A 15,498-nucleotide genomic window follows, 5' to 3' on the forward strand; every position below is an offset into this window, starting at 1 on the left:
GATAGAGACTTAATTATTTTGATTACTTTGATCGTGACTGTACATTGTCTGCTCTGAATAACAAATAGTAATATGTCCTTAATTTTTTTAATCACAGTTGAGCATTATTAGGGAGAACGGTAGCTGCTCCATAGTTAAGATTGAAGACTTACTTTCTATTATAAGCCAGTTAAAGGGCTTTGGAATTTGCGAAGTGCAAGGTAGCAGGCATCAGCAGGAGCCCTGCATAGGTAGCTTATAGAGCTCTGCATACTTTCTCTGGCACCAGAGGATCAATCGTTATGCAGGTCTCTGAACCTAATTCCCAGATGGCTTCCATGAGCCCCTGCTCCCCTTTTACTTAGAAGCTCTGCAGGGTATTCTCCTCCTTACATCCCTCTAGCTGTCATATATATTTGAAAAGAAAATAATAAGGAAACCAGACACAATCATTGTTTGTTTAAAATTAATATTGAGAGTACGTCATAACTTAATGGTTTTCTGTTTTTATTTTTTTTTTTTTTGTAGTTTAAACAAAAACAGACAAAAGCCCTTTGGAATTCAGAGCTGAAGTTAAACTTCAAGAAACTTAAATGTCTGAAAGTATGAAATTATTAGCACTTTGACTCTGTCCTGTATAAAGCTTTGTGTTTTGCTGTCAGTTATCGCATTTTGCAGATAGAGGAATCTGAAGCACAAAGATTTATGGGCTTGATTTTTTTCAGAAATGCTGAACACCTGCAACTTCAGTTGAAGTCAGTTGGAAGCTGAGTGTACTCATCACCTTAGAAAAACAGATCCTAAGTGTCTTGCCGAAGGTCACGCAGTGGCTGCTAAGCAAAGAACCCATCTCTTGTGACTCCCAGTCTTATCAGTAGTGATAACCAAAACTTTTTCTAACTTGCTGTTAGGAGCTACAGTAAGCAAAATAATGTAGAGTGAATGTAATGTTTGGCAAGCTAAAAATGGGAATACACACAAGTGCTCATGAATTATTTGTTTAACTTTTTTTTCCTAATAGCCAGAAGGACAGGTTGAAGAAATTAAAATACATACCCTATTGTTGTTAGGTCTCCAAATGAGTGTGTTAATTTTTTTGCCCACCAATGCCAACTCTGTCCATTTGAGAACTTGGCTGGTAAGTATAGTCTGGCTGTTTGCTCTTGCTTAGTCATTCAGATAGGGAACTTATTCTGTGATAATTCCATCAATGAGTGTTAAATGTGAGCATCGCATTGCTGGATTTATGGACCCTGGAACTGAAACAGTGTCATCATCTGTGTTGCTGCTTTGCTGTTGTGACAAACGTTGCAGGTTTCTGCCGCCTTTTCCTTTGGGGGCTTTAAGTAACATTTCAGTGCATCTGATGGGAACCCATTGCTATTGAGACCAATTTGAAAGGTATTTGTTGGTTTTACTGGTTGAACACACTTATGACTAACCTTTAGGAGAGTATTTTAGATCAGGGTTACTTTGCAAGTCAAATAACTGTTGAATTTACTGCTTTAGTTAGGTATTTGAAATGTTTTCAATTTGGATACTGAAATGCTTGTTGGTTGTGAAGTATTTTCTGTAGTGGGATATTTTGCATTGCTGTAAACAGCTACAGATATTTCAGGTGAAGTATTTGAAGTATATGCAAAGTATTTGAAACCTATTTTTAACTTCTTAAAAAATTGTCTAGGTTTCAAAGTAATGGTGTTCTTTTGTAATCTTTTAGATGAATATTGTATCTAGAAGAGTGGGAATAGTTCTAGAATTGGCAGTTTGTCAATGCTAACTATAAATTGAAGTCCTCCTTGTGTAGTACAAGGTCTTAATGTTAATCTAGTAATACATCTTTTTTACACACACACTGATTTATCCATTTATTAATTTTCTGAATTGTTGGAGTCACAATTACACTTTAAATATTTCAACTAATGCACTCCTGTTTAGAAATCGTACAAAACACTTTTTTGCAGATTTTTAGGTGACGCATTTAAGTTTAAATATTGAATTTTGTGGATTACTGCAGAATGTTACCTTTATTTCTGATTTTTCCAGCAAATTCTTCTATAAATTTGGTTCAAACCATAGATTAGTGCTATTCAGAGTGAGTGAAACTGAAGTTGTAACCTTTCCGGTTGACCTGTCCTCAGATTTTCCTAATGCTAGCCTCACTGTATCCATGTAATTTGGCCACCGTGCTGTGTGAGAGCCTTATCCTCTGTAGTTCACATAATCTACAACAGCCTTTTTGGGCAGTGTCAGCCTCAGCTCTCCATTTCACTTCATATTGCAGCTGAACCATACTCTGGTTCTTGTCCCTTCTTTACACCTTTGTTTCTGTATTATTTAGTCTAAAGTGTTCTGAGACTTTATACTAAATAAAGTTGGATTAGGTGCTTCCCATTGATTTTGTTCTAAAAGTGTGTGGTATTTATCACTGGTATGTATTTCAGAAAATTTTTAATATTTCAATCTCCTCTTGAATGGGTACTGATTCTAAGACTAATCTTTAACTTTCTTCCTCTGACTAGAGTATCATAAGAGTTGTGTTCCATGACAGAAGGTTGCAATATACAGAACACCAGCAACTGGAAGGTTGGAAGTGGAATCGCCCTGGGGACAGACTTCTTGACTTAGGTACGTCTCTCAGTTCCCTTGTTATCTAGGGTTAAAATAAGAGACTCAGTCTTTATAGGAATTGCATCAATTTATATATCAACAGTGGGGATAGCAAAAGCATACATACTAATGTCTGTATGCTGCTTGTTGTGTTAGGATACTTGAGATTTATATAAATGTTTTTCAGTAATGTTACACTGTGAATTTTCCATGAAAACCTCTAATGGCCTTCATCTAACATTACAAAAAACAATACCACTAAATAATTCAATTAATAACCCTTTTGTTCTTTGAGAGCAAAATGTGTTCTGGTAGTCAGGGGAACATGAGAGAAACCTTTATTGCTAATATACTGTAAAAACGTAATTATTGCAGATTACATAAGATTTACAGTAAAACCCATAAGACCACCGCACATTATTCCCCAGAAATTAAGTACACATCTCCATCTTTATCAGAAGATCACTGTCATTAAACAAACAATTTTTGTCATCCCTTGTGTGGTAATTTACAGTACATTTCACTGTAGATGAGTTTGCAGATGAATGGGTTTTTATTCGAAACAAACCATTCAAATCCTCTCACTGCTGTGTTCGTATAGCATATATTTTCATTTTTATGTAGATATTCCAATGTCTGTTGGAGTAATTGATCTAAAGACAAATCCAAGCCAGCTCAATGCAGTCGAATTTCTGTGGGATCCGGGAAAGCGAACATCTGCCTTTATTCAGGTTTGAAATTTTGCTTTACTGGATGTGAACTGATTTGGTCTTTGTCAGGTAATGAATGTGATGGCAGTTGTGCTATGTGATTGTTTCCTATATAATTATCCTAGTAAAAAGCAAAATTATCCTGTTAGAGCCATCATTTTTGTAAACTTAGATTCATGCAACTGCTTCTTCTGTAGGTGATGCTAGCTGAGTTTTCATCTTGATATAAGGGTTTTAAACATAGCTTAGAACAGAAGCAGCTTTTTAAAACCAATCAATAAAATGAATAGGACAGTGTGTGTTTTAACTGAAAATTAATGATTAGCTCTTGCATCTTGTATGGATAAATATTTAGGGAGGTGTATTTTCAAAGCAGTTTTTGTAAATAACTGTTATTACTTCAGTTCCAGTTAATAGGGCCCCTGTATGAGGACACAAATAGGACTGAATCTGCTTTACCAATAGAGAGAGCATTTGAAATGACTAGATTTCAGCAGATTTTCAGTTCTTGCTTACCTGATTGATAAGATGTTAGCTTCTTCACAGATTGTTTATTATATTCAAGACCAGGTTTTTTTCTAAGTGATTTATTCCATGGAATTAGATTTCATTGGAATCCTTTGTATTATGCTATAGTCTTCCTTCTGGATAATTTTGTCTCAAAAATCGGGCATTGGTATGAACAAAAAGTGCAAAGCGAGAGGTGGCAATATTCCTTAGCCTGCTAAATCAGGTGGATTGTTTCCACGTTGGCAGTAAATAATGTTGTGCTACTGTACCTTGACAGTAATAATTCTTCCTTTGTCAAGGAATTACACAATTGTTACAATGTCTGCTTCCATGTCAGGCTTTGCTGCAAGGGAGTAAAGAGTGTGTAATGAGCCATCCATTTTACGTTTGTTTGTACAGTTATATTTTCAACCTTGCAGGATGTGCTAATGGCATGAAGAAAAGCTTAGTCGACTCTTACTGTTTGGAAGGTGGGAGTGCGCAGTGTGGTGGCATTGGTGATATACTAAGTATTTAATGCCCTACAACATTGTTACTGTTGTATTGTTTCTTAGTATAGCACTCTATTCTTGGACCTTTTTACTGCCATGATATTCACGTCTCATTAAACCCAATGCCTTTATTCTGGTATTTTCAAAAAAGCTGTAGGGAGTTAGGTATCAATTCCCACTGCCATTCATTGACACTTAAGCACCTACCTCCATTAGCATCCTTTTTGAAAATCCTAGCCTTAAATCATATTTAAAAATCATTCTAGTAAGTGGTTTTGATAGCAATTTCAAGAAATTTTATTAAAGAAAATCTTACTGTTCAGGCTAGCTAAATTATACTACTGTATGCTGGCAAAATCTTTGAATTTATTCATCATGATTCACGTAGTTGTTCTGCTCTTATATTTGTCTTAAGAGCCCGTACGAGAATTTAAGAGGGATTATTTTAATTACATTTGATGAGGATCCACAACAGTTCTTTAATTTTGTGAAAGATATAGGAGTTAAAGTATTACTTTTTTGGGAGTATATAGGTGATGTATTGATAGGTTTTAAACCTGTCCCTATTTACTGACTTCCAAGCCTATGCAGCTGGCAAAGATACAGGCATTTGTTCTTACCTGCCTTGGATTTCCAGTGTCATTTCCCGAATAAGCCATAAATTGTTGCTCACCCTGTCAAAGAAATTTATATAATGATGGTGGCAAAAGAATTAAGAATATGCCTAGAATGGAGTACAGCTTCACTTTGTTTTTCAGGTACATTGCATCAGCACTGAATTTACCCCACGTAAACATGGAGGTGAAAAAGGAGTTCCTTTTAGGATTCAGGTTGACACTTTTAAGCAGACTGAAAATGGAGAATACACAGATCATTTGCATTCAGCCAGCTGCCAAATTAAAGTTTTTAAGGTAATAGTTGTAAATAATGGTCCCAAGTAAATTTTTTGTTTATATTATAATGGCTGATTTTTAGGCCCATATTTCAGTTGCAAAGCTGCTTTCCGTCTGCTTGTTCATGTAACTATTCATTTTTAGCCAAAAGGAGCAGACAGGAAACAGAAAACAGACAGAGAAAAGATGGAGAAGCGAACTGCACATGAAAAAGAAAAGTATCAACCTTCGTATGACACCACAATCCTCACAGAGGTAACACGATGGAACTGCATGTATTTATGAAGAAAAATTATCTAGTTACAATATATGAAATATTAGCCGTAAATTATATTCTTAAAAGGGGGAGAGAATTACAGCCTAAACATATAGACAAAGATAGGCTTTTTAATATGAAAAACTTGTCCCAAAGAACAACACCAGTAACCTTTAAGATTCTGCTAAGTAAATTTCACTTGGCTGTATAGTAGATATGGTACTCAAATACCCTTGGATAGAGCACCGTTTGTGCTGAATTCTAAAACAAGTCTCATGTACAGATCTAAAAACCTTGCAGCTAAAAAACAAAACCTGGGGTTTAGGATTTATTTATACATGTCAAATTTGAGCTCAAAACCGTACTTTTAGAGACTACTGAGTTTATGGCTAGAGCCTCACTGGGTTTTTGCATTTTCTTTTTATTTAAACACCAGTGAGTTCTATACAGTTTTCTAAAGATTGCAAAAGTTTTTAAAAGGCTTTTAGATCTTTCCTCACTGTATAATGAAAAGAAATTGATCCAAATCTTTGGTGTTTGTCCAGATGAGGCTTGAGCCTATAATTGAAGATGCAGTTGAACATGAGCAGAAAAAGTCCAGCAAGCGGACTTTGCCAGCAGACTGCGGTGATTCTCTGGCAAAGCGAGGCACTGTAAGGGACTTCTGCTTACCTTTTCATTGTGCAAGTTACCTTGTGCAGTGTTAGATATAGGAGAAACTTCCATGATCAAAAATAAAAACATATTTTTACTGCCTTGGCTTAATTTCATTCACTCTTGTTTATACCAATTACTCTGTTTCAGTGAGGAATGCTTCCTAAATCTAACACTTAAGACAAATTGTTGCAGAGGGACTGCGTGACTCTCTTTAAAAAAAAAAAAAAAACCCAAGAGCTTTCAGTTTACACCTGCATTTCTTTATTGAAATAGCTAGATGTTTTTTAAAAGCTATTTGCTTTCTTTATTTTTATATATATATATATATATATATATATATATATATATATATATATATATATATATATATATAATCAGTGAAAGTAAAGGTAATAACAAAATTTAGTTAAAGCATTTGTTTTGTCCCATATTTCCACCTGTGTTTAATGTAAGTTTCCATATACATCTGTACTTTTAAAGCCCCATGTATTGTTGCAGAGAGGTTGTTTATTGTGATATTACTTTGTTTCCTTTGGCCATTTGCAACTTGTTCTCCTCGTGCTTAAGTCAGATACAGCAAGGCTTAATGTTACTGAGCACTACTTTTCTCAATGTGGACCCTCTGTGTAATCCTGGATCTGTTTAAAAGAGGCAAATACGTATATTTTACACTATCCCTATCAAGTTTTAACCTGCCAGATGTTTAAAATGACACTTTTGGTGAATGATAAATATTTTCCGATACCTTTATTTGTAAGGTAGATCTTAGCAACTTATTTGTTTTGGCAAGTCATGGTCCTGCATCTGCCTCTTGGTGAATTTGGTCATATATTAATGTCCACCCGTGAAAGTCAATTATTTGACTTAATTCACTGAACAAGCAAGTTTTGTTTGTATTTCTTTGACCCCTCTTTCTCTAAAGCACTTATGTGACAATTAGCTGACTTTTGTCTATCAGTATTCCCTTCCCCACTTTGTCATCCCTTTATGTGCTATTCAGAATTCAGATTGTACATTTCTCAAGGCAAGGGACCTGTTCATTCTTTCATTATGAAATGCCACACACAACTGAGGCACTATAATAAAGCGAGCACTGTAAACAGTGGGATGAATTATTTGGAGAATTTTGTTTTACTTGATGCTGTAGTAAACACTGCGCTGTCTGGAATTACTTAAAGTTCATAGTAAAATACCGGCAACATGAAATATCTAGTTCCTTAGTTGAAACTGTTACATTTCTTCTGCAGTATCCTTGTCAACCCAGACATTCTTCTGCTGCTGGGCAGGATGTCCATCAGCAGATGTATACAGGAAGAAAAAAATGGTGCTCAATATGTGTCTCTCCCTATAAAGCATGTTAAAATCTCTAATTAGGTAGAGGCAGCTCTTCCAGATGGCAAGGCTCGACTTCCAGTGTTTGTTTGTTTTAATCTTTTTCCTTTCTGACTAAATTAGGTATTTTAGAGTATGGTAATGCCCAGGGAGTTTTTTCTCCCTGTGCTCAGTGAATCTCTCTTTGGACGTGGCCTCCTGCTAAGTGCATGTTGCTGCTGCTGCTAGTTGTCAGGCAGGTGTCGTCCTGTGGGAAGGAGCTCTCCAGTTTGCATCCCTCTTAAGTGCTGGAAAGCCAGAGCTTAGTCTCTAGAAGAGAAAGATAGAACTTCCCTTACATTTGGCAAAAATAGACCTAGCCTTTTTCATAATGATTTCATTAGGTCTTCGCCTTCTTTCTTCCCTTGTAGTCAAGACTCTTTAAGCCCAGGAGACACTGGTTGTTTTAATCCTTCAATTCATGTCCTCTCTGTCTCAAGGGAGATCACGTAGAACTGAAGGCTTTCAATGATTAAAGGGCTCTGTTATGAGCCATACTCCTCAAACTTTATAATCTTTGAAATGTGGAGTTTATAATATGCTGAATGTTGAGTTTTGCAAGTGTAAGGCTTGTACTGTACAGAGCTTAATTCTTTTAAACAAAAGTTAACTGAAATAAAAAATTAGAATACAAAAACTTCAGTTCATAGTACGCTTCGCTTTTTGACTTGGTGTTTATGTAATGGGGAACATGGGCTGCTCATGCAATATTGTCTAACTATACTGCACCTCAGCTTAGCTCTTTGCTGAAGCACAGGCTAGAGTTCTGTCTTTTAATGACTTCAAAAAACACAACAGTTAAAATTCAGGGCTATTTTATATAAACCTTGATACATGGATGCGAATAGTTCCCAGTCAGCTTCAGAGAGACTACCATACGTTTTCTTAGTAAAACAAACATTTAATGCACATAACATGGTAAATAGTATGTGGAATGCTGTGAATAACTTTTAAATAAAAGCTATTGAACAGTAGTCTGCTGGTGTTCCTTATACAGACTTCCCCCTTTTATTTCTGTTACAAACATTCAAATACAAGGTTTGAACATAATGTTTTCTGTACATTAGTGCACCTATCAAAACACATTCCCCTCTGATCTTCAAACAGGTGCTTTCTTGCTCTTTGTAGCGTGACCACAGTAAGTCACCTGGACTCTTCAGAGCTTGAGAAATGGCAGCATTGCAGTCCTTTCAAACACTTCAGAACCCTGTCAGCAAACAATGTGGGCCTCCACAGCTAGCAGCATTGTAAGCCTTGGGTTAATAGCTGACAGGTGCTCTCAGTTGTGAGGAAACGGAAATCTGCAGCCCATGTCCAAAGTGTACAGGGCTTGGGACCCAGCCCTCACAGCAGATAGTCTCTTGGTTCTGTGTCAATCACCTGTTGAGTCCATGGGGCCACTTTTAGCACCTCTGTTTATAACCACCTCATCTAATGCTTTATGATTGGCTCAGCTCTCCAAGGGTGACTAGAGTATGATTGCTGGTGAGTAGCACACAGTGAAAACTTTCTATACAGCCTCAGAACAGCAACTGAGAATGTCTGATAACTACTACTCTGTTCTGGAAGTTTCTGGGTCTTTCCGAGTTACCATGCCCTACTCTCTGCACATGTACAGACGCTCAGTATCCAAGTAAGATCCTCCATGTTACCATATCTCCTTCCTCCACACTGCTGCATTCTCTTCCACTCCTTTGGAGAAAGAAAGCCAGATGATGCAGTATAAAGCATATAGGTGGGTTCCACTTAATTTTAAGGTTATCGTAGTAACCTTTGGTTGTCCCTATAGCATGTACCTTTTACTTCTTTATGTTTGTTGCTTCTTAAATGTATCTTTTAATATATTCAAGTTAAATGCCAAAAGTACAGGATGTGTAGCATAGCTGATTTAGCATTATGGGGACAGTAACTTCCTCATCTTCTGACTCTGTTTAAAGTAACTTGTACATGAACAGAATTTTTAATTGTATATGGTCATGTTAGACTAAAAGCTATTTGGGACAGGAACCCTATATTTTTATATGTTCTTTGACATGCCATTATGGGGGCTCTATAAATAGTCATGCTGATCAAGCAGCACACACTCTAAATCTGAAAAGTGACTCTTGCTGAGAATAAGGATCTTATTTAGGGTAGTCATAAAAAGGCCTCTAATTCTGTCTTTGTTCATTGCTCTAGTTACGTTACTTTGGATAGGGAGTGGACTTCTCCCAGGATCCACAATCTTTGACTTTTTAGGTAACTTTGTACCTTCTCAAAGCACAAATTCAGAGTGAATTTCAGTGTTTTGGGAATAGGGAGAAAACAGCTCTGGGAAGTGGCCCCAAAGGACCTGATGAACTAGAAGGTATCTGCAGAGCTTAAGAGTTTGTGTTCAGGGGCATCTGTGTGCAAATGGCTCTCTAACACATCCTGGACCTTTTAAAAAGGTAGTTACAAACCTTGGAAGATGATGATGAGCCTTCTTTCTCCAAGGCTGTCTTCATTTTAGATCAGATGGCAACTTCTCAAGACCCTACCTGTGAGGTAGTTGGGGCTTCCCCCTGTAGTATGGCAGCATCTCTTAGTACTTACTGTTTGTTTGTTTGTTTTTTCTGACAATGGATTTGGTCCGGATTTTGTCAAGAGCGGTCTTTCTATTTTCTCTGAGCAGAATAATACTTTTGGGGAATTACTTAACTCAGATTATGAAATTTAAGAAACTGAGCATGGGCTTGTAGGTCCTCTTAAGGTTAATCCTTTTGTCCAAGGTCTAAGCCATGATATAATGAAGGGAACCAGAGTCCTAGAGTCATGTTCCTTCTCATTTGCAAATGTATCTTTGTGCATTGCCTATGTCAAAGGGGAATTCCAGCATCCTTATTCCAAGGCTGCAATAAATCCATCAGAATATGATCTCCAAATTTGTACAGTAGTATCCCCTCTGTAATCCTGAATCAGACTGGACTGCTGTCAGGGTCACTTCAGTGCTGCTTGCTTTTTTTTATTTTTATTTTTTTTAGAAATTTCATTTTCTATAACATGGAGGCATTTCATTTGGCAAAAACCTCAGTTCTCAACCAAAACATTTGAAACGTTTATCTCAAAAGAATAATACGAAAGGTGCCCTCTTATTTGGCATCCCTTTGAGTCTCATCTTGTAAGTTTGTCTCCAAGCACCTGGGACTTCAGAACTTGGTTAACTATTTCATCATGTTCCTGCCAAAGCTAACTTCAGTTTCAATTAATATTTCAGAATGCCTAGGTAGTTCTGAATTTGCATAATTCTGTAATGCAAGCAAATGGTTAGAAAATGACTGAAGAAAGCTGTGAACCCATCACCCCAGGTCTTTAGGAAACTGAAGGACTGATTAATCTGTAAGACTTCAGGGGGGCCCTCCAGCTGCAATGGGAAGCCCTTACTGTCCAATACTCTCCTCCTATTACCTTACCTTATCTATTGTGGAGGGCAGTCTGCTATGGCGCAAGGGTTTATCATTGAAGGGTTAAATAAACACACTATGTCTGTATTAAGATCCCTTTGAGTTGTACATTCCAAGGAAGGATAGGAAAAGAGAACCTACCTTCAGGGTGCACACTACAGAGTTGGTTTTTCTTGTCCACTCAGTTGCCCTTGTTTTAGAGATCTGAGCATTCTTTTAAGTGTTGCTTAAAAGCAGGGGAGGGATAGCTCAGTGGTTTGAGCATTGGCCTGCTAAACCCAGGGTTGTGAGTTCAGTCCTTGAGGGGTCCATTTAGGGATCTGGGGCAAAAATTGGGGAATGGCCCTGCTTTGAGCAGGGGGTTGGACTAGATCTCCTGGGGTCCCTTCCAATGCTGATATTCTATGATTCTCTTTGTATAGTATTATCTGGTAACAGGAACGAAGGCAGCTCTGCAGCTGCCCATTGGAAGACTGGAAAATAGTTAAATTGTCTAATTCTGGCTTTTAGTTTTTTAGTGATGGTTAATTGCTGGCACCTTTATTCATGGTATGGGCAGTTATGGTATGGACAGTGTTAATTAGGGGCAGAGCAAAGGGAGGAAATGTATACATAAGAGAAGTAGGGGGGGCTACACTTGGTTGGAATATTCTGCCCTGTCCCAGGAGTGAATTTAAGAGGTCTGCAGTCAGAACTCTAGCTGGGACTGAGCAACATTTGAATGCAACTGATGCCATGGAGTGGTTCAGAAGTTTATTAGAACAAGAACAGGCACAGGACAAGTTCAGATTCTGCCGAATTACCTCTGAAAGTATCTTTTAAAATCTACATTTATTTTTCAATATGTAGATTATCTTCTTTAACCTACTAGAGAGAATGAAAGAGGCAGAACATGCTAATGCCACATTCTATGCAACTCAAGGAAAATTTTTGTGCAATAGCTGGGAATAAACAGAAAACGTGCTCCACACTGCTTCTAGAACCCCTCATTATGAATGGGAATTATGAATGGTCACTTAATAGACCACAATTCCCAAGAGAAAAAACTACAGAGCTCTTGGCAAAAGGCAGAGAAGATGAGAGTTCGGTCATTTGTGAAATTAGGCAATTATCACTGTATGTGTATCTCAACAATTTTCATCCCTCAGAATGATGAGCTGCTGAAGCTTCAGACTGCAAAAACTTGAACAAAATTTCACTAGCAACTTTAGCTGCTGAGATTAACTATATGGAGCAGAATTTGGGTTTGATTGCTGGAATGAGACTCCAAACTAGAGATTTACAACAAACTACGGCTTGGGTGGGAAAAGAACTCAAAATGACTAATGGTCTTTCTCTCCTTGCACAGACTGGATCACTATAACAGAATCTCTTTTCTGTTTGGGGAGAATTCTTATCAACATCCCAACCCTATAATTTGTAAAGTTCTCTGTAATGCTGCTTGGTTATCATGTCCTTTGATATTTAAACTGTATTTAAAAGAAATAATGTTAACCAAGCAACTTTATTTCTAATAGCCTCATTCAACAGGACCGGATGTTCCTGTGAAGAAAATTGAGGCTCTTCGGTCAGGCATACTTGGACCCGAGAATCTCAAAAATTAAAGCATGCTCTTGCAATTCTATTTCCAAGCAACTGGAGACTGAGTCTTGACAGGGTGGATTTGATTTAAATCATGATTTAAATCACTAGTCAGGAAGACTCGATTGAATCTGGATTTCCACATAAAAGTGCATTCTTGTTGGTTGTTATACATACCTTAATATATATTTTTCACAACTCAGAGATAGATGTAGGTTTCATTTTTAGAAGGTACACACTATACATTTTTAAAGTGATTTATTTTGAAAACTTTTCAGATTAGTTTTACAGCTTTAACAGAAAATGAATGATTATTTCATTTACCAAAAGTAATTGAAGCAGATAGTTCATCTCCCAATGACTTCATAAATATCTCCAATTCAACAGGTTAATCATTAATATTTGGAGGATTTTCTTGCCTTGTTGTATTAGGAGGAAAACATCACCAGACAGACATTTAAATTGTTTTCTTTAAAACAATAGTGTTATGTATTCTGGATTTTTTTCTTCACACAGCAAACCTATAATATTTTAACAAAACAAACATGAATTTTTGAATTTTAGTTAAACATACAAGTTTTTTTAAATCAGGTTTGTTTTTGTTAAAATTGTTCTCACTAAAATAGTTAAATGAAATATTTAAAAAAAAAAATTAAATAGACTGTCAGCCAGGTCAACATGAGAAAATATTGGCTTCTGCAGCTAACTCAGTCGTCTTCACCTTCATTTTCCTGTTTGTTCATAATCTGGAAAAGAAAAACAAGCTTTCCTGCTTTTTCAGGTCCCAAACGATTTCTCAATTTGGAATGAATTAGCCCAAAGGAAGAAAATATTCTTTCTACACCAGCAGAAGAAACTACTGCTGTTAAAAGTGAGATGTTACTTCAACAGTCTCTGAATCCAAGTGCTTAAGTTATTTCCACCAGTTCATTGGTGTGACTGTCTTTAAAACGTCATCAGCAAACCTGTATTTCTTGAATGGTTCATCCTTAGCTCTGAAGTTTATTATCGTTGGCATTATGGAGGGATGATGGCTGGATGTCCATGTCAGAGCCAACTCCTCTTCTTCAGCAGTTAAGGTTTGACCCTGGTACTGAATATTGAGAATATTTGCAAGAAAATGAGCTGGAGATAGTGCTTGTCCCATTTGTTTTTTTAATGCTTGTAATTTAACTCTGTCATTGCATATTTCTCTTAAGATCTCACTCAGTGCCTTCCAAATTTCAATGGTGTCAGCAATAAAACAGCTATTTCCCTGCAATTTGTTCATGGCTTCAGAAAAAGTTTTCAGGGTACTTGGCATGTGTTCAACATTTCTCTGAAGCCTAACGTTGAGAACTTTGGCTGTGACAATGCCATCTTATTTTTTCCCGTTTTTGTTCACAAACTCTCATCGGATTAGGCCATTTCTTGATATAGTGCTCAATACAATCCCCTACTGAGTTCCAGTGCACGTCTTGTGGGAGAGTTAGCTTGGTTCCTCCCACTTTTTTTTTTAGAGCGGTTGCTGTAAAGTGGTTGTTAAGGAAGTATTTTGCAATTTCAACAACATTAGCCTTTATTTCTGGAACACTGAAGTCTTTGGCTAGAAGGTGCATCAAATGAGCACTGCAACCATATGTTAGCTTGGGACTCTCTTCTAAATAATTTCTTCTCGTCTTGGATACATTTGCAGCATTGTCTGTGACCAAGCTATGTACTAGACATTTGAGGTTTTTTTCCACAGTTTGTTATAGCTTTTACTGCTACTTCTTGTAAGTATTCTGCTCTGTGTGCATTTCCTGATGTATCAGTTGTTTCTGCAAGGAAGACATTCCCTTCTGTTGTCACACAAGCACATACAACTGGATCATGGTGGACATTGCTCCACCCATCAAGACTCAGGTTAACAATTTCACTCTCTAGACCTTTTGCACACTACTCTGTTTCTCTTTCATACACTTTATCCAGCTATTTGCCTGCGACATCTGTTCTGTTGGGTGGATTATATCCTGGTCTTGATGACTGAACCATGTTAATGAAGTGTGGGTTCTCAAACATACGGAAAGGAGAGTTTGTTGCATAAACAAACGGGGCAATTTTTTCATCAGTTACCTCTTTTTATAATCTGCTGGTTCTAATCACAAACTTATTTATGGTTATTTCTGGATGATGGAGATTTTTTGCTACAGGTGATGTATTGTGGCTATGTGACATACATGATGTGACTGAAACACTATCATTGACAGATAACTCTGAAACTATAGAAAATGGTGGTGATCTTGAAGGTGTATAGTTTTCAGAATCCTGTATGTTGAGGATGGAGTCTCTGAAACAAAATAAGTCAATGCAGTTATTTAATTATTATTCCCATACTGCTCATTTAGTATTACTCATTGCATTCACTGACACTCAGTACTACTTTAAAGGTGAGATAGGCAGATCTTCCTTTTACAATGTCCGCTTTTTATTTTTTATCACAACTGCATCTAAAATGATAGTACCGTAGAGTAACAATTAGATTTTTTGCGCAAACGTGAGAATTCAAGAATAGGCCAGAAGGAAGACAGCCAGTCTTTAAGAAAGAAGTATGAAATAAAAGTTTACCAACCTGAAGATCCTGCATGTTCAGACATGTTCCTTTCATCATCTTCAGCGCAGCTTCCTCCTGAGAAGGAACACTTCTCATGATGTTGTTTCATTCGGGCAACCAGGCCTTGCATTTCTTTGTTGCACTGTTTGCATTTTGTATGCATGCCTCTCTTATCCACAGGTAGAGGCACTTCATTAAAATATTCCCAAACTGGGTCTCTTTGAAAGCAGGCTACCATTATAGGTTTTCACTTCTAGTGAGAGAAGGGTATGGTAGATCTCAAATCCAATGAAGGCTATACTCAAAGACCTCAAGACTTCTGGAATATGCTGCTCAAACAGTTTCACTTTTGTTTCTACTTCCTGTCCCTCCGTTCTAACATTTATCTCCAGACTTCTCATTGTCCAGATCTTTCGCCCCAACTATCTTCTGTTCATTGAACTTTT

At 37.0% G+C, this 15,498-nt stretch overlaps 2 protein-coding genes across 11 annotated transcripts in view; one reads left to right on the forward strand and one right to left on the reverse strand.

Moving 5' to 3' along the window:
• FBXL2 (F-box and leucine rich repeat protein 2) overlaps positions 1-15,498 on the reverse strand; it is a 463,505-nt gene that overhangs the window by 295,705 nt on the left and 152,302 nt on the right. Inside the window, exon 17 of one of the 4 annotated variants that reach the window (XR_006279232.1) lies at positions 6,468-7,747. The exons of 2 other annotated variants lie outside the window; for them this stretch is intronic. The gene's annotated coding sequence lies outside the window, so the exon portion shown is untranslated. Of the gene's footprint in view, positions 1-6,467; positions 7,748-10,591; positions 10,744-15,498 lie in introns of those variants that run through there. One more of the 4 variants, XR_006279230.1, reaches the window with a different exon arrangement.
• UBP1 (upstream binding protein 1) overlaps positions 1-15,498 on the forward strand; it is a 62,282-nt gene that overhangs the window by 21,715 nt on the left and 25,069 nt on the right. For 5 of the 7 annotated variants that reach the window (XR_005291392.2, XM_043508836.1, XM_043508837.1 and 2 more), the window contains exons 4-8: positions 2,502-2,607; positions 3,214-3,320; positions 5,059-5,211; positions 5,338-5,448; positions 5,995-6,102. Coding sequence is in view for 6 of the 7 variants with exons in the window: in XM_043508836.1 (XP_043364771.1) it covers positions 2,502-2,607; positions 3,214-3,320; positions 5,059-5,211; positions 5,338-5,448; positions 5,995-6,102 (585 nt within the window). In the remaining variant the exon portion in view is untranslated. The remainder of the gene's footprint in view (positions 1-2,501; positions 2,608-3,213; positions 3,321-5,058; positions 5,212-5,337; positions 5,449-5,994; positions 6,103-15,498) is intronic. The other 2 variants (XM_043508838.1, XM_038392196.2) reach the window with 1 other exon arrangement.

Source organism: Dermochelys coriacea, chromosome 2 (genome assembly GCF_009764565.3).
Source record: "Dermochelys coriacea isolate rDerCor1 chromosome 2, rDerCor1.pri.v4, whole genome shotgun sequence".
Taxonomy (NCBI): Eukaryota; Metazoa; Chordata; order Testudines; family Dermochelyidae; genus Dermochelys; species Dermochelys coriacea.